Consider the following 25,152-nt stretch of genomic DNA (forward strand, 5'->3'; position numbering starts at 1 on the left):
TGTCATTTGACCCAAAGCTCAACCTTTGCATTTTGAGGCTTCCTTTACCCACATCTATATGTGCCTCTTAATTTCTTAGGTACATTTTTTTAAAACCTTTTATTTTCCAAATGCAACTTATTTTTATCTCACCAAGATGAATTATACACTATAAAAAATAAAATAAAATAAAATAAAAACCATTCAAAGGGAACTTAAAATTTCTCATTCCCCTCTTCATCACACTACTAGCAAATGTGTAAGTACTATTGTGATAATTATGTTTAAGTAGAATATTTCACATTAAAAATTTAAATTTAATTGATATTTTTTAGTATTTTCATCGGATCGAGATGTTAAAGGTTCAAATTCCTTCTCTCCTATATCAAAAATAAGAAGTAAAATATTTCTTAAAGTGGTGGCTGGTCGCCTTTATTCGGTTTTAAAATAAATAAGAATTATACCAAAGTAGAATGATTCTTTTTTTTTATTAAGCTTATATCAAAATTTAATCAATTATTTAGTTGGCCAAACATTCCCTTGAAAATAAAAAATAAAAAAATAAAAAAAAGGGGGTAAGTGAAGGAAAGGGAAGTGGGGAAAGAGTTCGCCGTGTCTTGAAGTATCATCGTGCATGCATTTTTGTGCGCATTTCTCTATCTCTCTCTCTCTCTCTCTCTCTCTCTCTCTCTCTGTTTTTGCTCTGCATGCACACGCTTCATCTTCTCTCCCCCCGCAAAAACCCAAAATCACCTACCGCCGTTTCACCTCTCCGTTCACCGGAATCTCAGCCCAATCCTCTGATCCAACCGCCTCTCCGATCACTGCTCCATTACCGAATAAAAAAAGAAAAAAAAAAAAGCTCCAACTCCAACCCAAAGCGAAGCTCCTCTCAGCTCTTCTTCGTCAACAACCGCAAAATTTGAATGAAACGAGTTCCGGTGACTGTCGGTTACGGAGATAGTAAATTAAGGTCTATGCACTTCTTTGCTTCGTGATATTGCCGCTCTTGTTGACTAATTCTTTTGCGATTTTTACTACCTGCGAGTATTTAGGGATTTATGATTTTACTAACTCTTCGATTTTGATTTGGATATCGTGGAATTGAATTTGACAGAATTTGAATTTGAATTCGAAAATGGCGTCGTCGAACTCGAAGAAGACTTGCATGAATGTACTGTGCGGTGAGTCCACGTCGGCGGATTCGAAAAAAGGTTGGGCTCTGCGATCCGGCGATTTCGCTAAGCTCTGTGATAAGTGCGGGTAATTTTTGTTAAGTAATTTGATCTATCTTTCTTTTTCTTTGTTTCAATTTGATTTATGCTAATTTAGAATTGTACGGTCACTGCCTTATAAGTTGTAAGTTGTTTGAGATTCAAAAATTGTAGACTGCCAAAAAAAAAAAAAAAAAAATTGTATACATATATTCTCTACTATTTCGGTGTTATGTTTCATTTCTATTTTTAGTATTTTTTGCAATATGACTTTTTTATTTTTGTTTTATTTTTAACACAATTTTATCTTGCTATATGATAATTCAAATGACCATACACTATATATAGATAATCACATGATGTATTTAGGGTGCGTTTGTAAAAGCTGTTAGAAAACAGTGTTTTAAATTTAAAATGAGGATTGTAAAAAAGCTATGAGGAGTTTTGGTCCTTTTGGATTTTAAAAATGCTCTTTTAAGCTCCCAATATGCCTAACTAAACGGACCCTTAATAGTCATGTGACTTGTTTAATTGAGTTAATGAGATGATGTAACTAAAATCCATGTGGATGGTTATTGAATCGCCATTTAATGGTTTGGAGGATTTTGAAAAAAAAGAAAAAAAATTCAATTGGATAAGGGTAATGCTAGGGACACGACTTTCTTAACAACTGCTGATATGGTCTGTTATGATTGAAGTAATCTCACTTTCACCCATATACCCTACTAACACGGTAACACCAATCACAATAGGCTATGTCAGTGAAACAAATTGTGTCCATATATGCTCATTGATTTGGATATAGTTGAACAAATAGTGCCCACTTCCTTTAATTAAAGTTATGGGTTTTTAGGTCTGTGTATGAGCAATCGATTTTCTGTGATGTGTATCACTCCAAGGACTCTGGTTGGAGGGAGTGCACTTCATGTGGCAAGGTAAGCCAGAACCCAACAGTTTTTAAGAATTTGTACTTTGCCCATATTAACGCTTTGGTATGGTTTTGTTGCAATCTAATAAGTTTTGGCATCTGCAGCGCCTTCACTGTGGGTGCATCACTTCCATTTCTCTGGTTGAGCTGCTTGATTGTGGTGGTGTAAGCTGTATAAACTGTGCGAAGAATACAGGACTTGTCCCTGTAAGACAAACTTATACACAGATCAATTAATCTCTGCTATTGGGAACAACTTTGAATTATTGTTTGATACGATGATCAGGTCTTTGTAGTTATAATCATATAAACATTAAAATGCGTAATTTATTGGTAAGTTATAGAAATCACACCAGTGGTCCAGGGCCATTCCCACTAACCATTTTTCCAATTTCTGCTTATGAATTAGTACGTATGTGTAAGATTTGTCATTCTCCATTCAAGAAATGGTGTATTTTAATGCTCTTAATTTCTAAGTAACATTTCCTGTGGGTCTGCATTGGTGTCCTGCCTTCTATATGCATCTTTCGGTAATGGTGTTGACAAATAGGTCATGGAAGAGATATTTAAGCAATTATAAAGGAAAGTAAATGCTTTCTGGTCAACTTCCTGCCACTTTTCCTGAATGAATTTGCATTGCTTTTATAAACATCATAGAGTTGTTTGTTACTTGCGTGTATTAATTTATTGCGAAGCAATGTTTGAAATCATCAGTAAACTTTTGTAATTCTGGTATTAGCAATATGCTTATAAAACACATTCACACAGATTTCAAGCAATGAAAAGCCTGATGGATTTGGCACTTCCAAAGTTGATAATGTCAATGAATTGCATCCCAGTTCTATGGACACCCAACTGGATGGAAATAGCATTGAAAAATTGAAGCTTATGCAATTGGGCAATAGTATTGAGGGTAATGGGCTTAGGCACTTGCTTCAATCTCATAATGCTGACACAATTGGGTCTTTTGGGAAATTGAAAGAGGAGGAAGTTTTTCCTTCTGTGGGAGAAATTGGAACTGCATGTTTCTCAAATTTTGATCAGGCATGCAATGGATCGTCCAACACAACCAAACCAGACATCTATAAAGCAAACATGGGGACAAAAGATATATACGAGTCGCTGCCACAGACAAACTTGAGTATGACTCTGGGTGCTCCCTCAGGAAATTCAAGTCCCCTTCCTAGTGCTGTTGTTGATGAAAGGGAAAACAGAAAGACATCCTCTCCATTCCTACAGGGGCCCAGGTCTCGCCATCTTTTGCCTAAACCCCCAAGGTCAGCCCTTGCAGGAGGTTTGGAGGCAAATGCTGGCATGGTTTCTCAGATACGTGTTGCAAGGCCACCTGCTGAAGGACGGGGACGGAATCAGTTGCTTCCTCGTTATTGGCCAAGGATCACAGACCAAGAGTTACAGCAAATATCTGGAGAGTATCCATTTTATTTCATGTTGTTATTAAAAAAATATTTATTTTATTTCTGCAGAAACATACATTGAATGTTATATGTATTTTGATTATTCACAAAGTCAGATAGTGATTTCCTTAACCATGATATATTAAAGTTCGAATTCCACAATTGTGCCACTGTTTGAAAAGATGCTGAGTGCCAGTGATGCGGGTCGAATTGGTCGTTTGGTTCTCCCAAAAGCATGTGCTGAAGTAAGCTTTTTTGTGAAATTTTCCTAGCCCTTTGGCTGATAATAGTCCTTGTTACTGTCATTGTCATTACTTAATTTTTACTTTTAATCCTGATGCAGGCATATTTTCCTGCTATTTCTCAACCAGAGGGCCTTCCTTTAAGGATTCAAGATGTGAAGGGAAAAGAATGGGTGTTTCAGTTTAGATTTTGGCCTAATAATAACAGCAGAATGTATGTTTTGGAGGGTGTAACACCCTGCATACAGTCAATGCAGTTGCAAGCCGGAGATACAGGTATCCTCAAAGCCTCATGACTTAAATCAGGATATATATTATTAGTTTGTAAATTGAGTGCCTTACAAATTTTTTTCATTCATTGATTATTGTGCCTTTCTTACTTGCAACTAGTGTTAATTCTTGCACGACCTACTGCTTTATTGAACTCTAGGCATTTCTTTAGTATTTAACTCTTTCCTGTAACCTGTATGCTTCTTTTTTCTTGGGGAGTCCATTTGGGAGGCCAGTTGGGCCAATGGTACTAATGGGATATCCCTTATCCATCTTCCCTCATAATTGGAATGATGACCAAAAACTATGCCAGCTAAGTGGGCTACCACTTAACCTCTTTATTCTGGTTTGCTTAATCACAAGTAAAGCTAACTTCTCAAGCTGGTCCCCCCCCCCCCCCCACCTCCCTCTCCCATGTTGATGCTTGAGTTGGCATTAAGTGCAATAGAACAACCCGTGTAACATCAATTTGATTCCCAATGCTTCAGAATATTTTCAATCATTTGCTCTTGCATGATAAGTGATTGATTTATGCCTGCCTTTTTGCTATCTCGTTACTGTAGTATGATCTTAATTTTAGTTTTTATTATTGTTTGGATGTGAAGTCATATATTGCTTTTATTTTTTATTTTTTTTATAATGTGGTTACTTCTATTTGCTGCAGTAACTTTTAGCCGTATGGATCCTGAAGGAAAACTTATCATGGGGTTCCGGAAAGCTTCGAATTCTGTTGCAATGCAGGTAACAAGCCAATCTCAGTTTCCAGTTAGCAAACTCAATTACATAATATTAATATAAAAATTACTAATAAACAGGACACCTATCCATCTGCCATTCCAAATGGCGCTCATTCAAGTGAAACTTTGTTTTCGGGTATTTTTGAGAACCTACCTATAATAAGTGGTTACTCTGGCCTTCTTCAGTCACTTAAGGGAAGCGCGGATCCAAATTTAAATGCACTTTCCAAACACTTGAGTTCAGCTACTGGTGATATTAGCTGGCATAAGTCTGAGAAGCTTGAAGACAGGACAAGGGAGGGCTTGCTGCTGCTTCCAGAGAGGAAAAAGGCACGAAATATTGGGTCCAAAAGTAAGAGGTTGCTCATTGATAGCCAAGATGTTCTGGAGCTGAAACTTACGTGGGAAGAGGCACAGGATTTGCTCTACCCACCTCCAACTTTTAAGCCAAGCATAGTCATGATTGAAGACCACGAATTTGAAGAGTATGAAGTGAGTAATTTTATTGAAGATTTTAATTAATGATTGTTATTAGTTTTGTTTTAGTTTTAGTTTTTTTAAATCTATTGGTGTCTTTTCCTTTTCTAATTTTATTTGTAGTATGCCTGTTCAATGCACGGATTAATTAAAATTATATGTAAACTAAATAAAACATTTTACTGATATTATTGAAATTTGAAACTATCAACATTTTACTGATATTATTGAAATTTGAAACTATCTCCATAATTAGTGAATCACTTGAAATTTTAATTGTTTTAGATAAATCTAATTAACTATCTTAATAATTTTGAGTCACATGACAAAAACACCTTAATTTTACAATGTGTAACGCCTATGTTGAGCCACTTAGTATAATTACATTATAGGATGTTACTTCTAATGTTAAACCACAAAATTGTGATAAAAGATCAGAATAATTAAAGTAAATTATAAATTTTATATTAAATTTGTTAAAACTTTTGGTGATAGAATTTAGTTGGAGTAGTAATTTAAATTTCTTGAAACAAGTTATAGAGTTTTATTTAGAACAAACTATCTCAAGAATTATAAGCCACTTGATATTTTAAAAGTTTCATCTTAGTAAAATCTCTTAATAATTAAGGAGTCACATGACAAAATCCTATTATACGACGTAATACATACGCGTAATACACAGCTTCTATTCTATAGTATATAGGATTAGGATTTTATTCTCTAGTAATTTTATAATGAAAACCATCATCTTCGATATTTGATTTGTGTTCATGGATAGGGGTTGTGACTCTGAGATAGAGTACCCCTGTGTATGATTCTGTGAACTTATAGATTTTAAACATATATACTTGTCTATGTTTGAGCGTCTGTCTGCTAGCAGGAGAATAGATTATAAAACATAAAAGAAAATGATAACCAAATGTTAGAAAAATTTAAAGTTTTGCCAATGCCTCTAGCAAAGAGCAAAAAGCAATGAAAAATTAAAAATCCTCAGCGTCTACCTTAGTACTGACAAGCTATCTACACTTGAAGAAATTCTAATTATTACCTTGTGCATGAATAATGAAACTATGGTTGCCATCTGATATTTTATATTTTTCTGTCATAAAGGAACCTCCAGTTTTTGGAAAGAGAAGTATTTTTGTTGCTCGTTCAACTGGGTAAGTGTTCATGTCATCATTTAAATATTATGTAAGAGACTGTGTAATAATGAAATTAGAAATCTCACTGGCACACTAAATGTTCTGGCACCAATTACACCAGATTTTGGTGGTGCCACATCCACTGAGAAAGTAGAAAGGGGAGCCTTTTCCCTTTTCCTCATGCAACTTATCTCGTCCTGATGTAATTTTATTCCACTCTTTGTGCTTGAAAAGTATTTATATTTCCTCCTCAGGGCGTGGTTGGATAAATCCATCTAATCTTGAATTAATAAGCTTGATCTTCAGGGTACAAGAGCAATGGGCTCAGTGTGATAGTTGCTCCAAATGGCGAAGGTTGCCAGTTGATATACTTATTCCTCCTAAGTGGACGTGTGCAGATAATGCTTGGGATCAAAGCAGGTAAATATAAGAATTTTCTAAGCTAGGTTTTATTAATTAGTTTATTTATTTTTATGACAACTAGTTGTCAAATAAACCTTTATGATTCTGCAATTTGTATCCTCAGGTGCTCATGTTCTGCACCAGATGAATTGAACCCTAGGGAATTGGAAAATCTTCTCAGACTTAATAAGGGTATGATGCTAGATTCTGTGTCCTTAATATCATTGTGAAAATAAGATAATCACTGTTGTCTTTCCATATATTTATGTTTTACTTTGTCTAAAGGTATTCATCCATCAGGTTCAGTGTCACATAATTTTAGCACTGATCACTTCTCCCTGCAAACTAAGGAACAATTCATTACAATGCTGTCACATCTATGGTCTATAGAGAAGAAAAATAGCATGATAATGCTCATTTACTTCATTTATCTTGAATTTGTACAACCGTGAAAGTATCTTTCTTACACGTTTGGTATTAATTTATGCTTGTGCCGGTATATACAGGTCAAGCTTTAAGTTTCAATTGATTGGGCTTCAATCAGGGAAACTTTAAGCCTTGATCTGGGAATAGATGCACACATGCATCCCCATGTTAGTGCTTGGAATTTGGAAGATATGAATATTTTCCATAATTGGGTGTTTGTATCCAGGGGCATTTGCTCAAACTAGCAGAAGCCAAGTTTAACAGCAAACAACCACTGAACTAGCAGTGCCAAGAAACAAATACAAATTCCTACAAATAAAACCGGTGTCAGCATCTCTGGTTCAGGATTTACACAGACACCGCCCCATCTTTTGCAGAGCTTTTCATTCACGCTGGTACAAGGATTACAACCATTGCTCTCAAGCCTTGGTTCCACTTGTCTCCTTATGACTTGTAAAAGATGCTCCTCTGTATTTATTGTCTCATGGTGGAGTGTTGGATTTCCAAGTTTCCAAATGTGATATACAGCAGCTCCTAGACCCAATCTAAAACAATCTGCAACTAAGCTTCTTCACCCCAAGCAGTAAAGCTTACCCAGCTATCACCTAGATTTTCTGAAGGGAAAATTCTTTGATCTCTTCCCCCACTCTCTTAGCAAATGATCATTTGAAAAAGGGGTGGTTTTTGCTCTCAATTTTCAATCTACACAGCACACTCACCAAGCCAACCTCAAATCCCCATTTTGCTAAACTCTCCTTGGTTGTTAGTTTATCTGTTATTGCCAACCAACATATGAAGGCATGCCTAGGGATTGACTTTGAAAACCAAATTAACTTCCACCATCTAACTATTGGAGCCTTGTGCGTAATTTGAACCCATGCTTCTGCACGAGTAGGATCCTGAATTTGAAGGGACCTATACAACCAACATTTGCACGCACCTTTTTGATTAGCTTCATTTAATTTAATGATGCATGTAAGTTAGTACATACATGCATAGTACATCTTGATCAGGTGCTCAGTGCTCAGAAGAAGTTGTATATTTATGGTCATATAACAAAAAGAATCGGGGAAAGTCCAAAGAAAAACCCTATAGATTTAGCCTCATGACAAATTAAACCCCGTACCATTTTTTTTTATCACTTTCCCCAAAAAGAATTTTAGTGCATATTTTACTGCTGTAACTTTTGAATATATTTTGATACCATTATACATTGCTGTTTCATAGAATTCAAGAAAAGGAGAACAATGACAAGCAATAGGCCAAACCAAGGGCATGAATCGTCAGGACTGGATGCTTTGGCTAATGCTGCAATTCTTGGAGATAGTGTGGGTGACCCAGGCACCACATCAGTAGCAACCACAACAAAACACCCCAGGCACCGGCCTGGCTGCTCTTGCATTGTGTGCATCCAGCCCCCTAGTGGGAAGGGCAAGCACAAGCCTACATGCACATGCAATGTGTGCATGACAGTTAAACGTCGCTTTAAAACCTTAATGATGCGGAAGAAAAAGCGTCAATCAGAGCGGGAAGCAGAGATTGCCCAGAGAAATCAGCAGACGTGGGGCTCTAGGGATGAAGCAGAAGTAGACAGCACTTCTAGGCATGCATCATCTCACCTTGATCCTTCAGAGAATGAAGCTAGGTCGGCAAATGAGTTAGAATCCAAGAGCCAAAGCAAATTGGTCGACACTGGAAAGGGTCACTTAGACTTGAATTGCCATCCTGACCGAGAAGAAGAATTGCAAGCAGGATCAAAACGTATGAGCATGATGAGTCTTCTTCAAGAAGCAAGCCTTCCATTGGAGACATATTTGAAGCAGAATGGTCTTACTCTTACAAGCTTGATCACTGAGCAACAAGCAAGTTCAGCATCACAAATTCCGCCACAAGCCTCCAACGAGAATGAGGGACAACTTAATGAGGATTGCTGTTTTGTTTCTGCTGAACAAGAGCGAGAAGGCAGCCGTGAAGAGTATTGTGGACCAGATCCGAGTCAAAACGATGCTCAATCATGAAGTCCTGTTTCTTTTAACCTTTTATATTTTGGTTGCTTGTTTTTCCTACTAATAATATATAGGCCTTTCTCCGGTTTGAAATATGTTTCTTTAGTTCAGAGAGTGCATGTGTGTTTTCTTTCTCATATTAATTGTAATATATACATACCCATAATTTTTTTTTTTCTTACCAAGTTTTGATGAGATGTATATGCAAGGATAATATTTTCTGTCCCCCCACCCCACCCTTTTTTCTTTTTTGTTTTTCCTTTGCGTGTTTGTTTCCTCAGTTTTCATTATTGGAAAGCTGGAGCCAAACTTATAGCCACTAGAAATTCATCATCACCCATTTGCCGCCTCAGCTACAGCTCAGTGGCATGGCTTTGAATCTAAAAATGCTAAAAATCATGGTGTTGATCGATCTGCGATTTAACCAATAATCCCTCATCCCCTCCCTTACTGAAATCGCAGAGCAGCGTGTCTGAGTGATAATATTCTCATAATTATAGCACGACTTGCCAAAAAGTACCAGAATGACCGTGCAACTTTTCTCTAATGAGAATATGGGCAGTCTCAAAATACATGCAACCACATCTATTTTTGGGGCACGGGAAATAAAAAGTTAAGAAGGTGAACAATTTTAACAAAGTATCACCACACCCTAATGCCAGAATGTTCCTCACAATCAAATACTTTGTTCCCAAAAGAAAATTGATAGCACTTCTAGTAATGGAAGCATATGACACAAAATAAAATATAACATATCAAAATTTTAATATAAAAAAGAATAAGGGCAAGAGTCATTCATTGAGGGAGAGACATAATTCGCATGAATAAGTTTATAAATTTGATAATGCCTATAGTAATTTCAAATGTAAGCTATTGACCTAGCTTCCGTTACTTGAAACAAATTGAATCCAACCAAATAAATAAAAGTACTAACACTAGTTAAAAGTTAAAACAAGCTATCGGACATGAGTAGATTGTCTGTCAAGCTTTCTACAATGAGTTGTTCCCGGGTTACTGCATCATCAAATTCCCATAAAGAAACTTGGTGTGTGTACTACTTGCTAACTTTGGCCTTCTTCAACTTCTTAGAATAAGAATCCTTGCTAACTTTGGCTTGAACTTCATTGTGAATAGTCTCATTAATACATTCAGTGTTGTTTTCAAGGCCTAAAGTCGCCTTTATCAATTCTAATAAAGAGTTTGTCTTTGTAATCGTTAAATGACCAAAAGAATTCTCGTTTGTGACAATTTCACCATTTGAATCATCCTACAAAATATGGAGGTATTGACCAAAAAAAAAAAAAAAAATCTAATTTATTTGAAACAAGAAAAAAAAAAAAAAATCAACATTAACCAATGCATGAACCATAAAAATAATTAAAAAAAAAAAAAAAAAACACATACTGTGGCCTTAAACAGAAAAACTAAAAAAAGTGAATAACTCCATGAAACCACCACCACCACTGAGTTTCACATTCTTCTTCTTCATTGCAAATTGTTTTCTCTGTTTTCTATTTTCTGTTTTGTTTGTTTGTCTGTCTGATGTTAGAAACCCTTAAACTTGGGTCCGCCGACATAGTAACGTTTGACAACTAAGCTGATAAGACCAATGGCGTCCAAATTTAATCCTTTTTATTTTATTTTTATTTTTTTAATGTTGTTTCTCCTATCTACTATTACTTTTTTTTTAAATTTTTTTAATGCTGTTTCTCCTATCTACTATTACAAGTGGGATCCAAAGTCAGTACTCCGTAGTGTCGTCGGATTGGTTTATATGGTTTTGACTTTTTAACATAGAGTTAGATTATGTTGTTGTATAAACCCACTTAAGACCCAATACCTCCGGCATTAGTTTATGAATAATTGTGTAAAATTTATCCACAGTTATGTTTAGGGGTGTTTGCTATGCGGTGCGGTGCGGTGCGGTTTTAAGCCATTTGTAACACTGTACTTTGTGATAAATTTAGCTAAAGCCATAACCACACCGCACCTCATTTTTGGGTCACATGTGTGATGCGGTGCAATTTAAAGTTTAGCCAAAATTATAACAACACTGCACATCATTTTTGCGATCACATGTGTGGTGTGGTGTGGTGTATAAAACGCGGTTTGAGATCGATATATTTTTCAAATTTTGGGTTTTTCCGGCCCAATCCAAAACGGATTTTTCCCTTTGTTTTGGGCTAAGTTTTAAACTATTGAGCTAGTTTTTCTTTATTTTGGACTGGCTTTCCTAATCAACACTTGTTAAGGTTATTAAACTTTTTTTTTTTTTTGGAAAACTAGGGTTATTAAACTATTAATAATATATGAAAGCTCAATTAGTGTGAAACACTAATACTTGTTTAGACCCCCAATTTTAAATTACGGCTTAATTGCTTTTACTCTAACTTATCTAAGTGTAGAACAAGAGTGAATGGAACATAATCACTAGAACTACTCTCTAAGAGATATTCAACCACAATGAACAATAAAAGTAAAGCTTAAAGAGAAAGGTAGAGAGATGCAAACACAAGATAACATTAAGACATGTTATCGAAGAAGAAACCGAAGAACTCGGCAAAAAACTTCTTTGTGACCCTTTAAGTCGAAATCGATCCACTAGTGAATAAATTGGAGTACGCAAATAACAAAAGATCCTCTAAGCCTAGTCTATCCAATGTACTTGAGCCCTCCAAACTCTTGCTACCAACGGACTTCTCGAAGTCTTGTCTTCACTAGCTTTCCGAATCTTGCAATACCACCGGATTGCAGCTGCCAAGCCTTACCGGCTTCTTTTGGCAAATTTCAAATGCTTTCAAAACTCCAAAACACTCTTTACATTTTGAATAGGTGTGAGTTATGTTTGGGTACAAATCTCCTCTCAAGGTATAATAATGGGGGAGGGGAAGGAGAAGATACTACAATGATTTCTCATTAAAGGATGAGTAGTTCTCTCTCTTTAAAAGGTGGGTGTGTTGCGTTGTAAAAACCTATCAAGGGTTTTCTCTCTGAATAGCCCTTTTTACTTTTGTGGGTAATGAGAGTATATAGTATGGGTGAAGGGTAAGAAAGTTACATTTAAAATCTTCTAGGTAGAGAGTTTTGCAGGTACCTTGTGAAGTACTAGCGAAATACAGCCTAGCCTTGCGAGCTTCTTGCGAGATAGTCGTGAAACTGCACTAATCTTCATTGCATGCTTGATTCTTTACCAACTTAATACTAAACCTAATACAATAAAATCCCATAAAATACAAGGAAATAATTTATTACAATTACAACTCTTTTTATCATGGAATAAAGCCAACATAAAACATAGTTGTGAATCACAACTTTACAATATATTTAACATTTGTGGTGGGTCTTTTTGCACTTTTGGGCTGGGCTACCTCCTGCTGCCTTTTGCCACGCTAAGACCCAAGTGTTCTGGGTAGGAGAGTTAGGACCGGTCCAATTGCAACTCACCTTGGTCTAGTTTGTGCACAAACTAGACCCTATTTTTGTTGAAACTTAGATCACTTGCCCATGGCAGGCGTAGCTGTTACAAAAGAGTTATGGCAGGCAGATACAATGGGACAATGACAAAGGCAACACACTTGCTGTTAGACAAAACGAAACTATTGCAAAAGAGTTACAACAGATAAATATAATAAAAGAGATATGCTTATTGCTAGACAAGACAAATAACGGATCTTTAATTAAAATAAGGAAAAGAACAATATAGCAACAGGGAACACAATATAAGTGAAATTTCAAAGACGAGAAAGGAAGTAATAACGATAAGTAATGAAATCAAATAAGGAAAAAGTTAGCCTGCCATGTTCAGTTGTGTTACGGGACTAAGACCAAGGAGGGATCCACTCCCTTAATGTGAATAATCTCTCAGGAAGATTCTACTGTAGAAATTATCTACTTTGAGGAAAACGGGTCTGAATGACTAATGCCTAAACAAATCATTTATCCTTAACAGAGGGTAGACTTTTAGAGGGAGAGAAGGGATTAGTCTATTGGTGCATGCCTACCTTTCTACACTCTCTATTTCTCTTTCTGATTCTCTTTCTTTTTTTTTTTTTTTTTTGTCCTCCGTTTTTTTACTTTTATTCTTTTCCCCTCTTTCCTTTCTTTCTTAGGGCTTACTTGTGTAGTGTTATGGTGATGATGGTGCTGTAATTCTTTCCTAGTGGTTGCTATTGTTGCGATGATGATACTATGCATAGTGAAGGCCCTTTATATACTGCCTGTTGTGACTTTTTTTTACCATTTTACCATTTAACTACTTTTGTTTGGGTTTGGGTGTCCTTCCCGACCATCCACTGGTTTGTCAGTTGCCCAGCTACCACGACTTACTTGTGTTGGTTGTGCCACTCTCCATTATCAAACAAAGAAAACTATTTTGTTTGTTTGTGCACCATGGCATTCTTATCCACCACAGTGTGGGTATTCTTTCTTGCTATCCCTCATGGCATGCACCTAGTGGTTCCAACTCATCCTTCCTTCTTTTGGGTGGTATGTCATCCCAGCAGGACATTTCCCCAAAAAGAGTTTGAGTGGGAACCTTAGAATAAACTTTCCATTCTCCCTACTGCCAGACCATACCCTTTCTTACCTTTGACTCATGACCTACCACTCCTGTATTGGCTGGGTACAGGTTGGTGGTGCATGGGCCTTGTGCATGCTCCATTTCTATGTATGTCCAAAGTTTGTTTGTTGCTCATGCGTTTGCCATGGACTGGAGGTTCGTCTACACATTCTGCTGCTCATTCTTGACCTCCTATGGTGTGAACTGTTTTTTTATCCTCCATTCTTTATGGCTTGCTTCCTCCAAGGGCTGGGCCTTGCTTGATTGTGGGTTTTTCTCCCTTTTAGCCCACTGTTTGCTCCTTCCATTGCTTGCCAGTATTCCTGTCATGCCATTCTATTATTCCTGCTGTGGCGCTATTTGATCCATGCTTGTTGGGCCTCTTTCTAGTCTATGTGAGAGACCGCATCCCCGGCTCGTTTTAATGAATGTTGGGCCAAACCCACGTGAATGGGTGGAGTCGTGTTATTGCCTCTCAAAATGGAGGTTCGACTAGTTATATTTTCCCCTTTAGATTAAGGGTTTTACAATAGAGTCGCCACTTATTTAATTATTGGAAAAATAAGAAAACCATAATTAAAAAAGGTTCCTCATTTTATTAATTTGAAATTGAATTTACAATGAACATAGGAAATTACACGGCTTTGGTCCTAGATACAATCTAAGATAAAGTACATGGCTTTGTTTCCTAGTTACAATCTAGAAATTGAAAATTACAAAGATAAGCATTTGATCCACTAACCCTTGATCTAAGTTCGGAGGCTATGTTACAAGGTGGGAAGGTGTTAGACACCCACCTTGCCGTGAAACCGGTCTTCTAGACTATGGTGGCCAACATTCATATCACATCATCCAATATGTTATCAATCAATTTGCATGTTGAATTTAAAGTGTGTGCATGTGATAAACCTAATTCAATTTATTAAGCACTTCATTTGGATTGACAAATAAATTCTAGTGAATGTGTGTGTATGGTGATATCCTAGATTCAAGGACTTGAAAGAATTATGAAAGAAACATGTTTTTCATATTTTTGATGTAGATTTAAGATTAAAACTAGTGTTTATGCATGAACATGTGATGAACAACCAAGAACATGTGAAGAACATATAAGAACAATTAAGAACATTCAAACATATTCAAATGATTACTATCATGCTTTAATCTTAAACCCTTATCATGGTAACACAAAAAACAATTAGGGAAAGAGGTTATACCTTCATGCAAGATCCATATGGTGGAGGAGGAGACTTTTGAGGGAGATCCTAAGGGTGGAGGAAAGAAGAGCTAGGAGAGGGAGAGTGAGTCTTACTCAATACCTTGAGTCTCAGGAAGACCAAGATATGACAAACTACTCAACTTCACTAGAACTCAAGAGAGGAGAAGAGAGGAGGGGTTTTTTTTGGTGTCTTGGAATGAAGGAGGGGGAGGGTTTATATAGTGATAGTGGAGGGAATATGAATGGAAGGCTATTTAATGAGGGTTGACAAGGATTATGAACCTAGACCTCATTTTAGCCTTGGGAAAATCTGGTGCATTAAATGGAGAGATTGGTGGGAGTGGGGAGCAAGCCAAAATTTGGTTTCCCGTAGCTACTGTAACAGCTTGTAGAGCTAACTTCGAAAAATCATATCTGACCAATTCTGATCGGAATTGTCTCGTTCTTGTGCTCAAATTGAAGTCCCAGATGTCTAGTTTCTGGGAAAATTAACCTCATTCACAGATTCAAAATATTCTGAGAGATATTGATGAAATGGTGAGCAGAGGTCATTTGTTAGAAAATGGTTACAGCACAATTAACATTAATACGTCCCAAATTAGCTCCCAATTAACATTAAATGGCTCCAATCACTCCCATTTCAGAATTAATTGGTTCCAAATTTACTCTAATTAAAAGATAGTTACACAAATTACTCATTGAATAATTAATGTTTAACTATCTAATTAATTAGGTGTATGCAACCTCACCATAAAATGTAGTCCTAACCAATTAAATTATGATACATCATTGATCTCAAATTGATTACACCTATAACCAATTGAAATCACTTGTTCATAATCACATATAGTCGGGCTCAATTTGTGATAGTACATCTTAGCCATTAAAACTTGATTTGATGATAACTTTCAATCTAATGGTCCGATTAGGGCTTATGACCAGTCGATTTAATCGTTACAACATCAAGATCATTTTGATGAAATGAGTCCAATGATCTAATGGCTAGAATTAAGATGCATATTTTTAAAGTGAAAGTACCATTTTGCCCTCCATGTGAGGTTAAGTGCGGGTTGCAAAATGGGGTGTCAACAGTCTACTATATACTCTTCTCTCAATTGGTTACAATGTCCTAATATGGTCATTAGGTTTATACTTATGCTACTTTGGGCTTTCTTGACCCATTACATTGCTTGTGGGCTCCTTTGGCCCATTTTTTTTTCTTGGGCATCCTCGGCCCATTTTTTAATTCTGCATTCCCATGGGCTTTTACTAACTCTTTTGGGCTTCTCTGACCCAATTACCATATCCTTCATTCTTGGGGTTCATGGGTTTTCCATCAACTCCTTACTTTCTTAATTCATTACTTCGGGTCTGCTGTGGCCCATTCTTACTCTTCTACATCACATAATGCCCATGAGTTTGCTAATTCTTTCTCTGGGCTCCTTTGGGCCCATCTGCTTTCCTCAAGGCCCATTTGTTTACTTTATAAGCCTATGACCCATTATTCTTGCCACTCGGGCTTAATGAGTTTTCTCTCAATCTTGCTAACTTTTTCCTGCCCATACTACTGGGCTTCTTCTTGTTATTGGACTTTTCCAAAATGAGCATTAACAACATTAAAAATAAATATATTAATATATAGAGAGGGTGCGGTGTGGTGCAGTTTTCTTATTATAAAACCACAAATTGCACTACACCATGCGGTTTGGTGCACTGTTACTTGCAGTGCGGTACTGTTATGCCATTTTACGGGCGGTTTTGGTGTGATTTGTGTGGTTTGGTGAACACCCCTAGTTACAGTAATTATGTAAATTAATGTGTACTCTTGTGCATATGCATAAGTATAATTAAAAATAATCATAATTATACGGTTCAAATTATAAATTTTTTTAGAAGAGGTTCATATTATACATGGTTTAGCTTACACTTTTTTTTTAAACCATAGATTTATAAAATATGTAATGTTTTCTCATATTATATATATATATATATGATTTAAAATTTAATTGCTTTTAAACTCTTCGATTTTTGCACTCAATAATTTACTTGACACAAAAATTAAAAACTTCACATGATGGAAAATTGGACTCCAATTGAAAACCAATTTTGAATTTGGATTTCGACTCTTTGATTTTTACACTTAATAATTGACTTGTCACAAAATTAAAAATTAAATAGGACACAGTGCAAAATTGAGAATCCAATTAAAATCTAATTGGATTTTCTAAGTTTTGGCTAATAATATATATATATATATATATATAGACTTTTCCCAAACTCACGCGATGCATAAGAATACATAATTATTGTATTGTAATATAATGTATAATTTTTTCTTTAAAATTCTTTTAAGACAATTTGTTCTCCCTAAAAATTAAACAATTTATATTCGGTCCAATTATGTCTACTTCGGTCCCATTTGGCCAAATTAGGTCTATTTTGATCCAATTTGATCAACTCGGTCAATTTTGGTCTCCCTTCAGTCCATTTTAGACTAATTAGGCCAAAAAATTGATTCATTTTGTAGGTTTTATTTTCAATTTTAGCTCAAAATTTGATTTTTTTTTCTTAATTTTTTAGTTTAGAAATATGAAATTTTATTATATTTGGGCTAAACTCTTTAGTTTTTGAGTTAAAAATACATGGCAAATACTGAAATAGACATTATAAATTAGAAATATGAGCCTAAAAATGATAAATATTCAAAAGTCTATTTAGTCTACATTTGTTCTATTCAGTCCATTCTATTCTCTTCAGTCCAATTTGGTCCTATTTAGTCTATTTTGTCCGCAAAAGTTCCATTCGATCCAATTCGGTCCATTCAGTCCACATTAGTCCCATTTTGTTCACTTTGGTCTTATTCAGTCCATTCTGTCCAATTTGGTCATATTCAGTCCATTCTATCTATTTTGGTTCTATTTTGTTGATCCACATTGGTCCAATTCGGTCCATTCTGTCCACTTTGATCCACTTTAGTCCTATTCAGACCATTCGGTCCTCTTTGGTTCTATTTGGTCCATTTTGTCTACATTGGTCCTGCTCAGTCCTATTTAGATCACATTGGTTCTATTCGGTCCAATTCAGTCTAGTATGTCCATTTTGGTCCTATTTGGTCAAATTTGTTCCCTTTTAGTTCATTTTGTCCACTTTGGTCCATTCGTTCTTATACAGTCCAATTCCTCATCATCCATTTGCCTCCTCAGCTAATAGCTTAGTGGCATTGATAATTTTTAAATAAGAGACCGTGCAATGATGGAAAGCTCCTCACAATCAAATACTTTGTTCCCAAAAGAAAATTGATAGCACTTCAAGTAATGGAAACATACGACACAAAATAAAATATATTAAAATATCGAATTTTTAATTTAAAAAAAAAAGAAGAAGAGAGAATAAAGGCAAGAGTCATTGAGGGAGAGACATAATTCCCATGAATACGTTTATAAATTTAATAATGCCTATGGTAATCTCAAATGTAAGCTATTGACCTAGCACTGGTTAACACAAGCTATATATCGGCCATAGTAGACTGTGTGTCAAGCTTTCTACAATGAGTTATTCCCGCCTTCCCGGGGTCGATGCATCATCAAATTCCCATAAGAAACTTGGTGAGGAGGTTGCCAACTCCTAGACTGCGAATGTATGGAACTTGAACTCAAGTAATCATGATTATCCATCCCATGTTCTCCATTGTACATGTAGTTTGTACTACTGCTAATTTCACGTTTCCTTTTTGCTGGTTGATATGCTTCATGAACTTGTGGCATAGTTGCACCCGAGAAATTGCAGTTGAAGTAGGGAGAACTTAGACTTAGGAATGGGTTTTGGCTCAGCATTAATAACTCGTTGCTTTCTAGGAGCTTCTTGTAGTATTTTTCAAGGACTCCTGGAGGAAATTCAAGATAATGCATCCTGAGAATATATAGTACATGAACCACACAATTCATTATTTTTATTAGCAATAAGATTCATTACTCATGATGAAATATTTAAAACCATTAAAATTGTGACAAGTGAACTACACTACAATAGAGAAGTTTCAAAAATTAAAAAAAATAAAATAAAATACAAACCTATAATTAAGTGCTTGACCACCAGTGAAGTCTGAACTAATATTCCATATAGTATGCTTTCTTGGAATCGGAGTACTCTCTTCATAGAATGAAGGGGGCCTATTAAGCTGAAAAAAATTCATCAGTTTCAAATCAATAGAGACTCAGGAAAATATCACAATTCACTAACCCCATATTTCATTAAAAATTATGAAATTAGGAATGAGAAACTAACCTCAATTTCTAGAACTCCAGTCCCATCTTCCATAATTTTAGCTCTAATCGCTAAAATATCAGACCACTTTATTTCAATTTTTTTCTTCAAAGATTGCTTTCGAGAAATTTCCCAAGCCAGTTTTTCCTTTGCAAAGTAACACCTTACAATCAACCCGTCTACCTGTTCAGCAACTTCCTGCACATTTTTAATCAAAATTAATTATGATTTGTTTTTCTTCATCATCATAATATTTATTATTGCTATTCAGATTATGAATATTACCTCCCATATGCCAATTTTGAGTAATGATGCTCGAAAGTTTAAAGCCTTCAACTTCTTAGAAACCTTTCTAACTTCGGCTTGAGCTTCACTATGATCAGTCTCATCAATACATTTAGTGTTTTTTTCAAATCTTAGAATCGCCTCCATCAAATCATAGAAACTGTCGGTCCTTGTAATTGTTAAATGATCAAAACAACCCTTGTTCGTAACAGTTTCACCATTTGAATCATTCTGCAAAATAGGCATTGACAAAGAAGAAAGAAAAAAAAATCAACATTAACTAATGCATGCATCATAAAAAACATAGAAGATCACATACATATATAGGCCTTAAACCGATACACCGAAAAAGTGGAAATAATTTTAAATCAATGCATTAATGTCTAAACTTTTGAAAGTTATAACACACAGTCACGCACATCGTTTAAAGCCTTCAACTTCTTAAAGACCTTTCTAACTTCGGCTTGAGCTTCACTATGATTAGTCTCATCAATACAATTAGTGGTTTTTTTTTTTTCAAATCTTAAAATCGCCTCCATCAATTCATAGAAAGAGTCGGTCTTTGTAATTGTTAAATGATCAAAACGACCATTGTTCGTAACAGTTTCACCATTCGAATCATTCTGCAAATATGGTATTGACCAAAAAAAAAATCAACATTAACTAATGCATGCATAAAAAAAAACATAGAAGATCACATAGATTGGCCTTAAACCGATACACTGAAAAAGTGGAAGTAATTTTTAAAATAAATGCATTAATATCTAAACTCTTGAAAGTTATAACGCACAGTTACGCACATCGTACTAAAATATTCATGCACATACAGGAAATAAAAATTCATTCAATAACATCAATCGCTCTAGCTAAAATATACAATAAAAAGGACTGACATCCTGACATTGCCAAACACAGAGAGAGAGAGAGAGAGAGCGAGAGAGAGAGAGAGATTATGGCTACTAGTTATATGTACTTAAACGGTTATAACCCCAGGCAAACAAAAATCAACAATGCAAGCACTTCTCTAATATATATATATATATATTAGAGAAGTAAATATAAAATAAGGTAGTCGTACGTGATAGGGAGACATATATGTATATCAAAGAGTTGAGCACAGTACATACCTCCAAATCAATAATCTTTATAGGTTGTTGTATTTGTATGTCACTGTTATTAGTGGCTTCTGAGATTTGAAGCCCATGATCAAAGGCATAGCCTCCCTGAAACTGAGAAGTAGAGAAACCACCACCACCACCACCGCCGCCACTGCTCAACCAAAAAACCTGCTCGAGCTCCATTGCCAATTGTTTTCTCTATTTAATATTTGCTGTTTTGTTTGTTTAATTGTCTGAATGTTAGAAAACCTTAAACTTGGGTCCTTTTTATATATGGAAAGGGAAACAGTAACACTAAGAAGTAATAACATTTGACGCATAATGATAAAGTGATAGACCAATGACTTGACCAAAATTTAACCTTCTTAGTTCTTAGCTCTTATGTTGTTTATCCTATCTACTACTAGTGGGATTCGGAGTCAGTACTCCGTAGTGTCATCGGGTTGGTTTATATGGTTTTGACATAGACTTAGATTATGCCGGTGTATAAACCCTTTTTTTTTTGAAGTGTATAAACCTACTTAAGGCCCAAAATCTCTCACGTTTGTTTATGTATAATTGTATAAAATTTGTCCATAATTATTATGGTAATTATGTAAATTTACACTAGTACTGTTATTTTGCTATTAATTTTTTATTATTTCTTTATGTATCATGAGAATAAAAGAAAAGAGTAAATGCTGGTTATTATTTGTGAAAAAAGGAATAGTTAAAAAAAATCAAGAAAAATCGATATTTTAATGAAACAGAGTTAAGAATAGGAAATTTGTTGTGAGTTTTTTTGAAAAGTGATTATGTAAAATAGAAATAGAAAGAGTAGATATTTATACTAAGATAAATATGAATTTTTGAAAGATTTAATGTGAGTGCGCTAAGCCTTTTACACGCTAATGTTTCACATGTATAATTATCAATAACTATTCAATATAATTATCAATAACTATTCAATAAATCTCTATTTTGTAATATTTTAACAAATTGTTATTATGGCAAACTTCTTACTGATTCTCATTTTAGCCTACTAATAACATTACTTTTTTATTTACTAATAATCACTCACCACATTAGAGCATCCATAGCAGTGGAACCAAATTTTTAGTACCACAAAAAATTACTTTATCTATTTTACCTTCTCACATCCAACAGCAGTGGTTTTATTTTAGTCTTTAACACAATACAATAATACAAACATCACAATAAAATAATATTTCATTCAACCACCAAAACATAATCACAACCACCATCAAAGCTATAGAAATCACTGAGAGGAAAAGTAGTGTGAACGCAAAATGAAATGCGTAGAAATTACTGTGTCTCTATGCACAGAAAGAGGAAAAGTAGTGTGAACATTACTGTGTCTCTATGCACAGAAAGAGGAAAAGTAGTGTGAACGCAAAAACTAATAATCACTCACCACATTAGAGCATCCATAGCAGTGGAATCAAATTTTTAGTACCACGAAAAATTACTTTATCTATTTTACCTTCTCACATCCAACAGCAGTAGTTTTATTTTAGTTTTTAACATAATAAAATAATATAAACACCACAATAAAAAAAATATTTTATTCAACCACCAAAACACAACCACAACCACCATCAAAGCTATAGAAATCACTGGACGTGGAGAGAGGAAAAGTAGTGTGAACGCAAAATGAAATGTAGAAGAAAGAATAAAAAATAAGAAAAGTAGTGTGTAAGCAAAATAATTTTTTTTTTTAATCATCAGAGCACCCAAAAATAGTTGTGCACTGTAGTTGTGGAGCTAAAAAATATTGCTTTGTCCCTACTATTGCAGGGTACATTTTGAGTTTTAGTGGTGCTAAAAATAGTTATATACCTATTTAGCACCACTATTACTAGTGCTCTTAGTTGTTTGTAAAAAAGTTTGTATTTCTAGCATTTAAAAAAAAAAAAAAGTTGTGAAAATTTGAAAATGTTCATACTTCATCAATATTGTCATAATAACTTCATAATTCCCTAAGAAAAAGGGTGGTATGATTAGGATTATTTCGAATGGTACGTAACATGGTTTAATCAAAACATTAATTGAATTGGATATCTAATATTTAGAATGTGAATATCATGGAAGAATATTTTATTCTTATTTGATGGGGGAAAATCCATAAGAGAGGCTTCAAGTTAAGAACAAATCTTTTCTCCTGGAAATCTGTCTCTATGGACCTTTTCCTCATCATGTCATGCCAGTTATGGATGCACAAGAATGGAAAACCAATGGGACAAAAGCAGCTACAACCAGCCACTCTGGTAAGCTGTCACACTCACAAGACAAAAAAATTTGGTAGCCAAGTTCATATATGAGTTTCTGTAGAAAACATATAGTCCATCATTGAAGCCTCCCCCAATTACCAAGTCTATTGTTGCTGTCCAAAAACTTCAAGATGACTCTGGTTATGGGATAGGTGCAGTGATCTAAGATGTTAAAGGTAATTTTATAGCAGCAAGAGTGGATTTGAAACAGGTGCTAGTGCTGGCTGGAAGCTCACTTTGCAGTTTTTTTGGCATGTCCTACACTTCTGTCATCAGCAAGGACTTCAGGAACCGCAGATCTAGAGCCATTACAGTGTCGCAATTGCTGCTTTGGACTCGGATTCCCACCAAAATGTGAACTACAATAATCTTTCCAATGAAGTGAAACATACTGCTTTTAGTTTTAGATATTGTAAATTTATTCTTGTGGAGATAGGATGTAACAATGCTGCCTTAGTTTTAGTAGAGCTAGCATTCTTGTAAGACTTGGTTATTGTGGATTGAGGAAAGAAAAATCAAACTCTCAGAGATTGGCAAGCGAAATCTTCATCTTGAGCAAGTCGGGCAATTCTTATTAAACCAATTGCATAAGTTGTGCCAATATACACAGTGGCTGCCATTAAATGTAAAAAGCATTTATGTGATAATCTGCATTCTATAGTGAGGAGATTTTAGTGGCAAGCTAAACATAAATAGAGGCATCAATGAAGAGAAGTGATTTGGGATAGTGTGGTTGTGTCTGTTCAATTCTTGAAGGGATATATGACTCATTCGATGACAATCTTTTGTGTATAACATTAGAGCGTTTTCCTTTAATCTTCATAATTCATATGATCTCTCCCAACAAACTCAATATCATTTTTTTTAAAGTACTATGGTGATTGGTGAGGTATAACACAACGTTAAGCTACGCTACACTAGCCTTTGGTTTGGCTTTTTTGGTGTAACTTATAAGTTTATGGGTCCAATTAATGGGTGTTTTAGGGCATTTAATAAATAAGCATTTAATGCAACCTAATGTAGTTTTACTAACTACTGTTACTTTTCTATACTTTTATGACACAAGTGTGCACTAGCCACTCTTTTTCCTCAATCTCATAAAAAGTAAGAGTATGTTAGTATATATATATATATATATATTTTTTTTTTTTTTTTGAGAAAGAAGTATGTTAGTATAACCCCCCCCCCCCCCCCCCCCTTTTTTTTTGAAGTGTATAAACCTACTTAAGGCCCAAAATCTCTCACTTTTGTTTATGTATAATTGTATAAAATTTGTCCATAATTATTATGGTAATTATGTAAATTTACACTGTTATTTTGCTATTAATTTTTTATTATTTCTTTATGTATCTTGAGAATAAAAGAAAAGAGTAAATGCTGGTTATTATTTGTGAAAAAAGGAATAGTTTAAAAAATCAAGAAAAATCGATATTTTTATGAAACAGAGTTAAGAATAGGAAATTTGTTGTGAGTTTTTTTGGAAAGTGATTATGTAAAATAGAAATAGAAAGAGTAGATATTTATACTAAGATAAATATGAATTTTTGAAAGATTTAATGTGAGTGCGCTAAGCCTTTTACACGCTAATGTTTCACATGTATATTACCAATAACTATTCAATATAATTATCAATAACTATTCAATAAATCTCTATTTTGTAATATTTTAACAAATTGTTATTATGGCAAACTTCTTACTGATTCTCATTTTTGCCTACTAATAGCATCACTTTTTTATTTACTAATAATCACTCACCACATTAGAGCATCCATAGCAGTGGAACCAAATTTTTAGTACCACAAAAAATTACTTTATCTATTTTACCTTCTCACATCCAACCGCAGTGGTTTTATTTTAGTCTTTAACACAATACAATAATATAAACATCACAATAAAATAATATTTCATTCAACCACCAAAACATAATCACAACCACCATCAAAGCTATAGAAATCACTGAGAGGAAAAGTAGTGTGAACGCAAAATAAAATGCATAGAAATTACTGTTATAGAAATCACTGAGAGGAAAAGTAGTGTGAACGCAAAATGAAATGCATAGAAATTACTGTTAGAGACAGAAAGAGGAAAAGTAGTGTGAATGCAAAAACTAATAATCACTCACCACATTAGAGCATCCATAGCAGTGGAACCAAATTTTTAGTACCACGAAAAATTACTTTATCTATTTTACCTTCTCATAT

General features: G+C 34.8%; 2 protein-coding genes across 7 annotated transcripts; one reads left to right on the forward strand and one right to left on the reverse strand.

Annotated features, from left to right (window-relative positions):
* Positions 1-580: 580 nt before the first annotated feature.
* On the forward strand, positions 581-9,469 carry LOC112010336 (B3 domain-containing transcription repressor VAL2). Of its 5 annotated transcripts, none has more exons than XM_024042680.2 (13): positions 581-952; positions 1,097-1,242; positions 2,047-2,128; positions 2,227-2,328; positions 2,890-3,551; positions 3,685-3,781; positions 3,880-4,054; positions 4,713-4,789; positions 4,864-5,277; positions 6,373-6,422; positions 6,699-6,824; positions 6,931-6,998; positions 8,460-9,469. In XM_024042680.2, the coding sequence occupies exons 2-13, from the start codon at positions 1,118-1,120 to the stop codon at positions 9,248-9,250; spliced, it is 2,769 nt and encodes a 922-aa protein (XP_023898448.1). In that variant the 5' UTR covers positions 581-952; positions 1,097-1,117; the 3' UTR covers positions 9,251-9,469. The 5 variants fall into 5 exon arrangements, with proteins under 5 accessions (XP_023898448.1, XP_023898449.1, XP_065627526.1 ...); XM_024042681.2 differs by having other exon boundaries at positions 6,711-6,824; XM_065771454.1 differs by having other exon boundaries at positions 4,972-5,277.
* An 8,942-nt stretch (positions 9,470-18,411) lies between these two features.
* LOC112010365 (uncharacterized) lies at positions 18,412-19,790 on the reverse strand. 2 transcript variants are annotated; one of them, XM_024042713.2, is made up of 4 exons: positions 19,564-19,790; positions 19,300-19,476; positions 19,086-19,192; positions 18,412-18,924 (listed from the first exon to the last, which is right to left on the reverse strand). In XM_024042713.2, the coding sequence occupies exons 1-4, from the start codon at positions 19,708-19,710 to the stop codon at positions 18,558-18,560; spliced, it is 798 nt and encodes a 265-aa protein (XP_023898481.2). In that variant the 5' UTR covers positions 19,711-19,790; the 3' UTR covers positions 18,412-18,557. The 2 variants fall into 2 exon arrangements, with proteins under 2 accessions (XP_023898481.2, XP_065627561.1); XM_065771489.1 differs by having other exon boundaries at positions 18,815-18,898.
* Between the last annotated feature and the right edge of the window lie 5,362 nt (positions 19,791-25,152).

This window comes from Quercus suber, unplaced genomic scaffold (genome assembly GCF_002906115.3).
Source record: "Quercus suber isolate HL8 unplaced genomic scaffold, Cork oak 2.0 scaffold_44, whole genome shotgun sequence".
Lineage (NCBI taxonomy): Eukaryota > Viridiplantae > Streptophyta > Magnoliopsida > Fagales > Fagaceae > Quercus > Quercus suber.

Excerpts from the sequence above, each read along its gene's own strand:
- LOC112010336 (XM_024042680.2), top strand. The coding sequence starts at position 1,118 with ATGGCGTCGTCGAACTCGAAGAAGACTTGCATGAATGTACTGTGCGGT. Across the intron at positions 2,129-2,226 it reads AGTGCACTTCATGTGGCAAG|CGCCTTCACTGTGGGTGCAT; the intron begins GTAAGCCAGAAC and ends TGGCATCTGCAG. Across the intron at positions 2,329-2,889 it reads AGAATACAGGACTTGTCCCT|ATTTCAAGCAATGAAAAGCC; the intron begins GTAAGACAAACT and ends ACATTCACACAG.
- LOC112010365 (XM_024042713.2), bottom strand. The coding sequence starts at position 19,710 with ATGGAGGCGATTCTAAGATTTGAAAAAAACACTAAATGTATTGATGAG. Across the intron at positions 19,477-19,563 it reads TCAAAATTGGCATATGGGAG|GAAGTTGCTGAACAGGTAGA; the intron begins GTAATATTCATA and ends AAAAATGTGCAG. Across the intron at positions 19,193-19,299 it reads CTGGAGTTCTAGAAATTGAG|CTTAATAGGCCCCCTTCATT; the intron begins GTTAGTTTCTCA and ends AATTTTTTTCAG.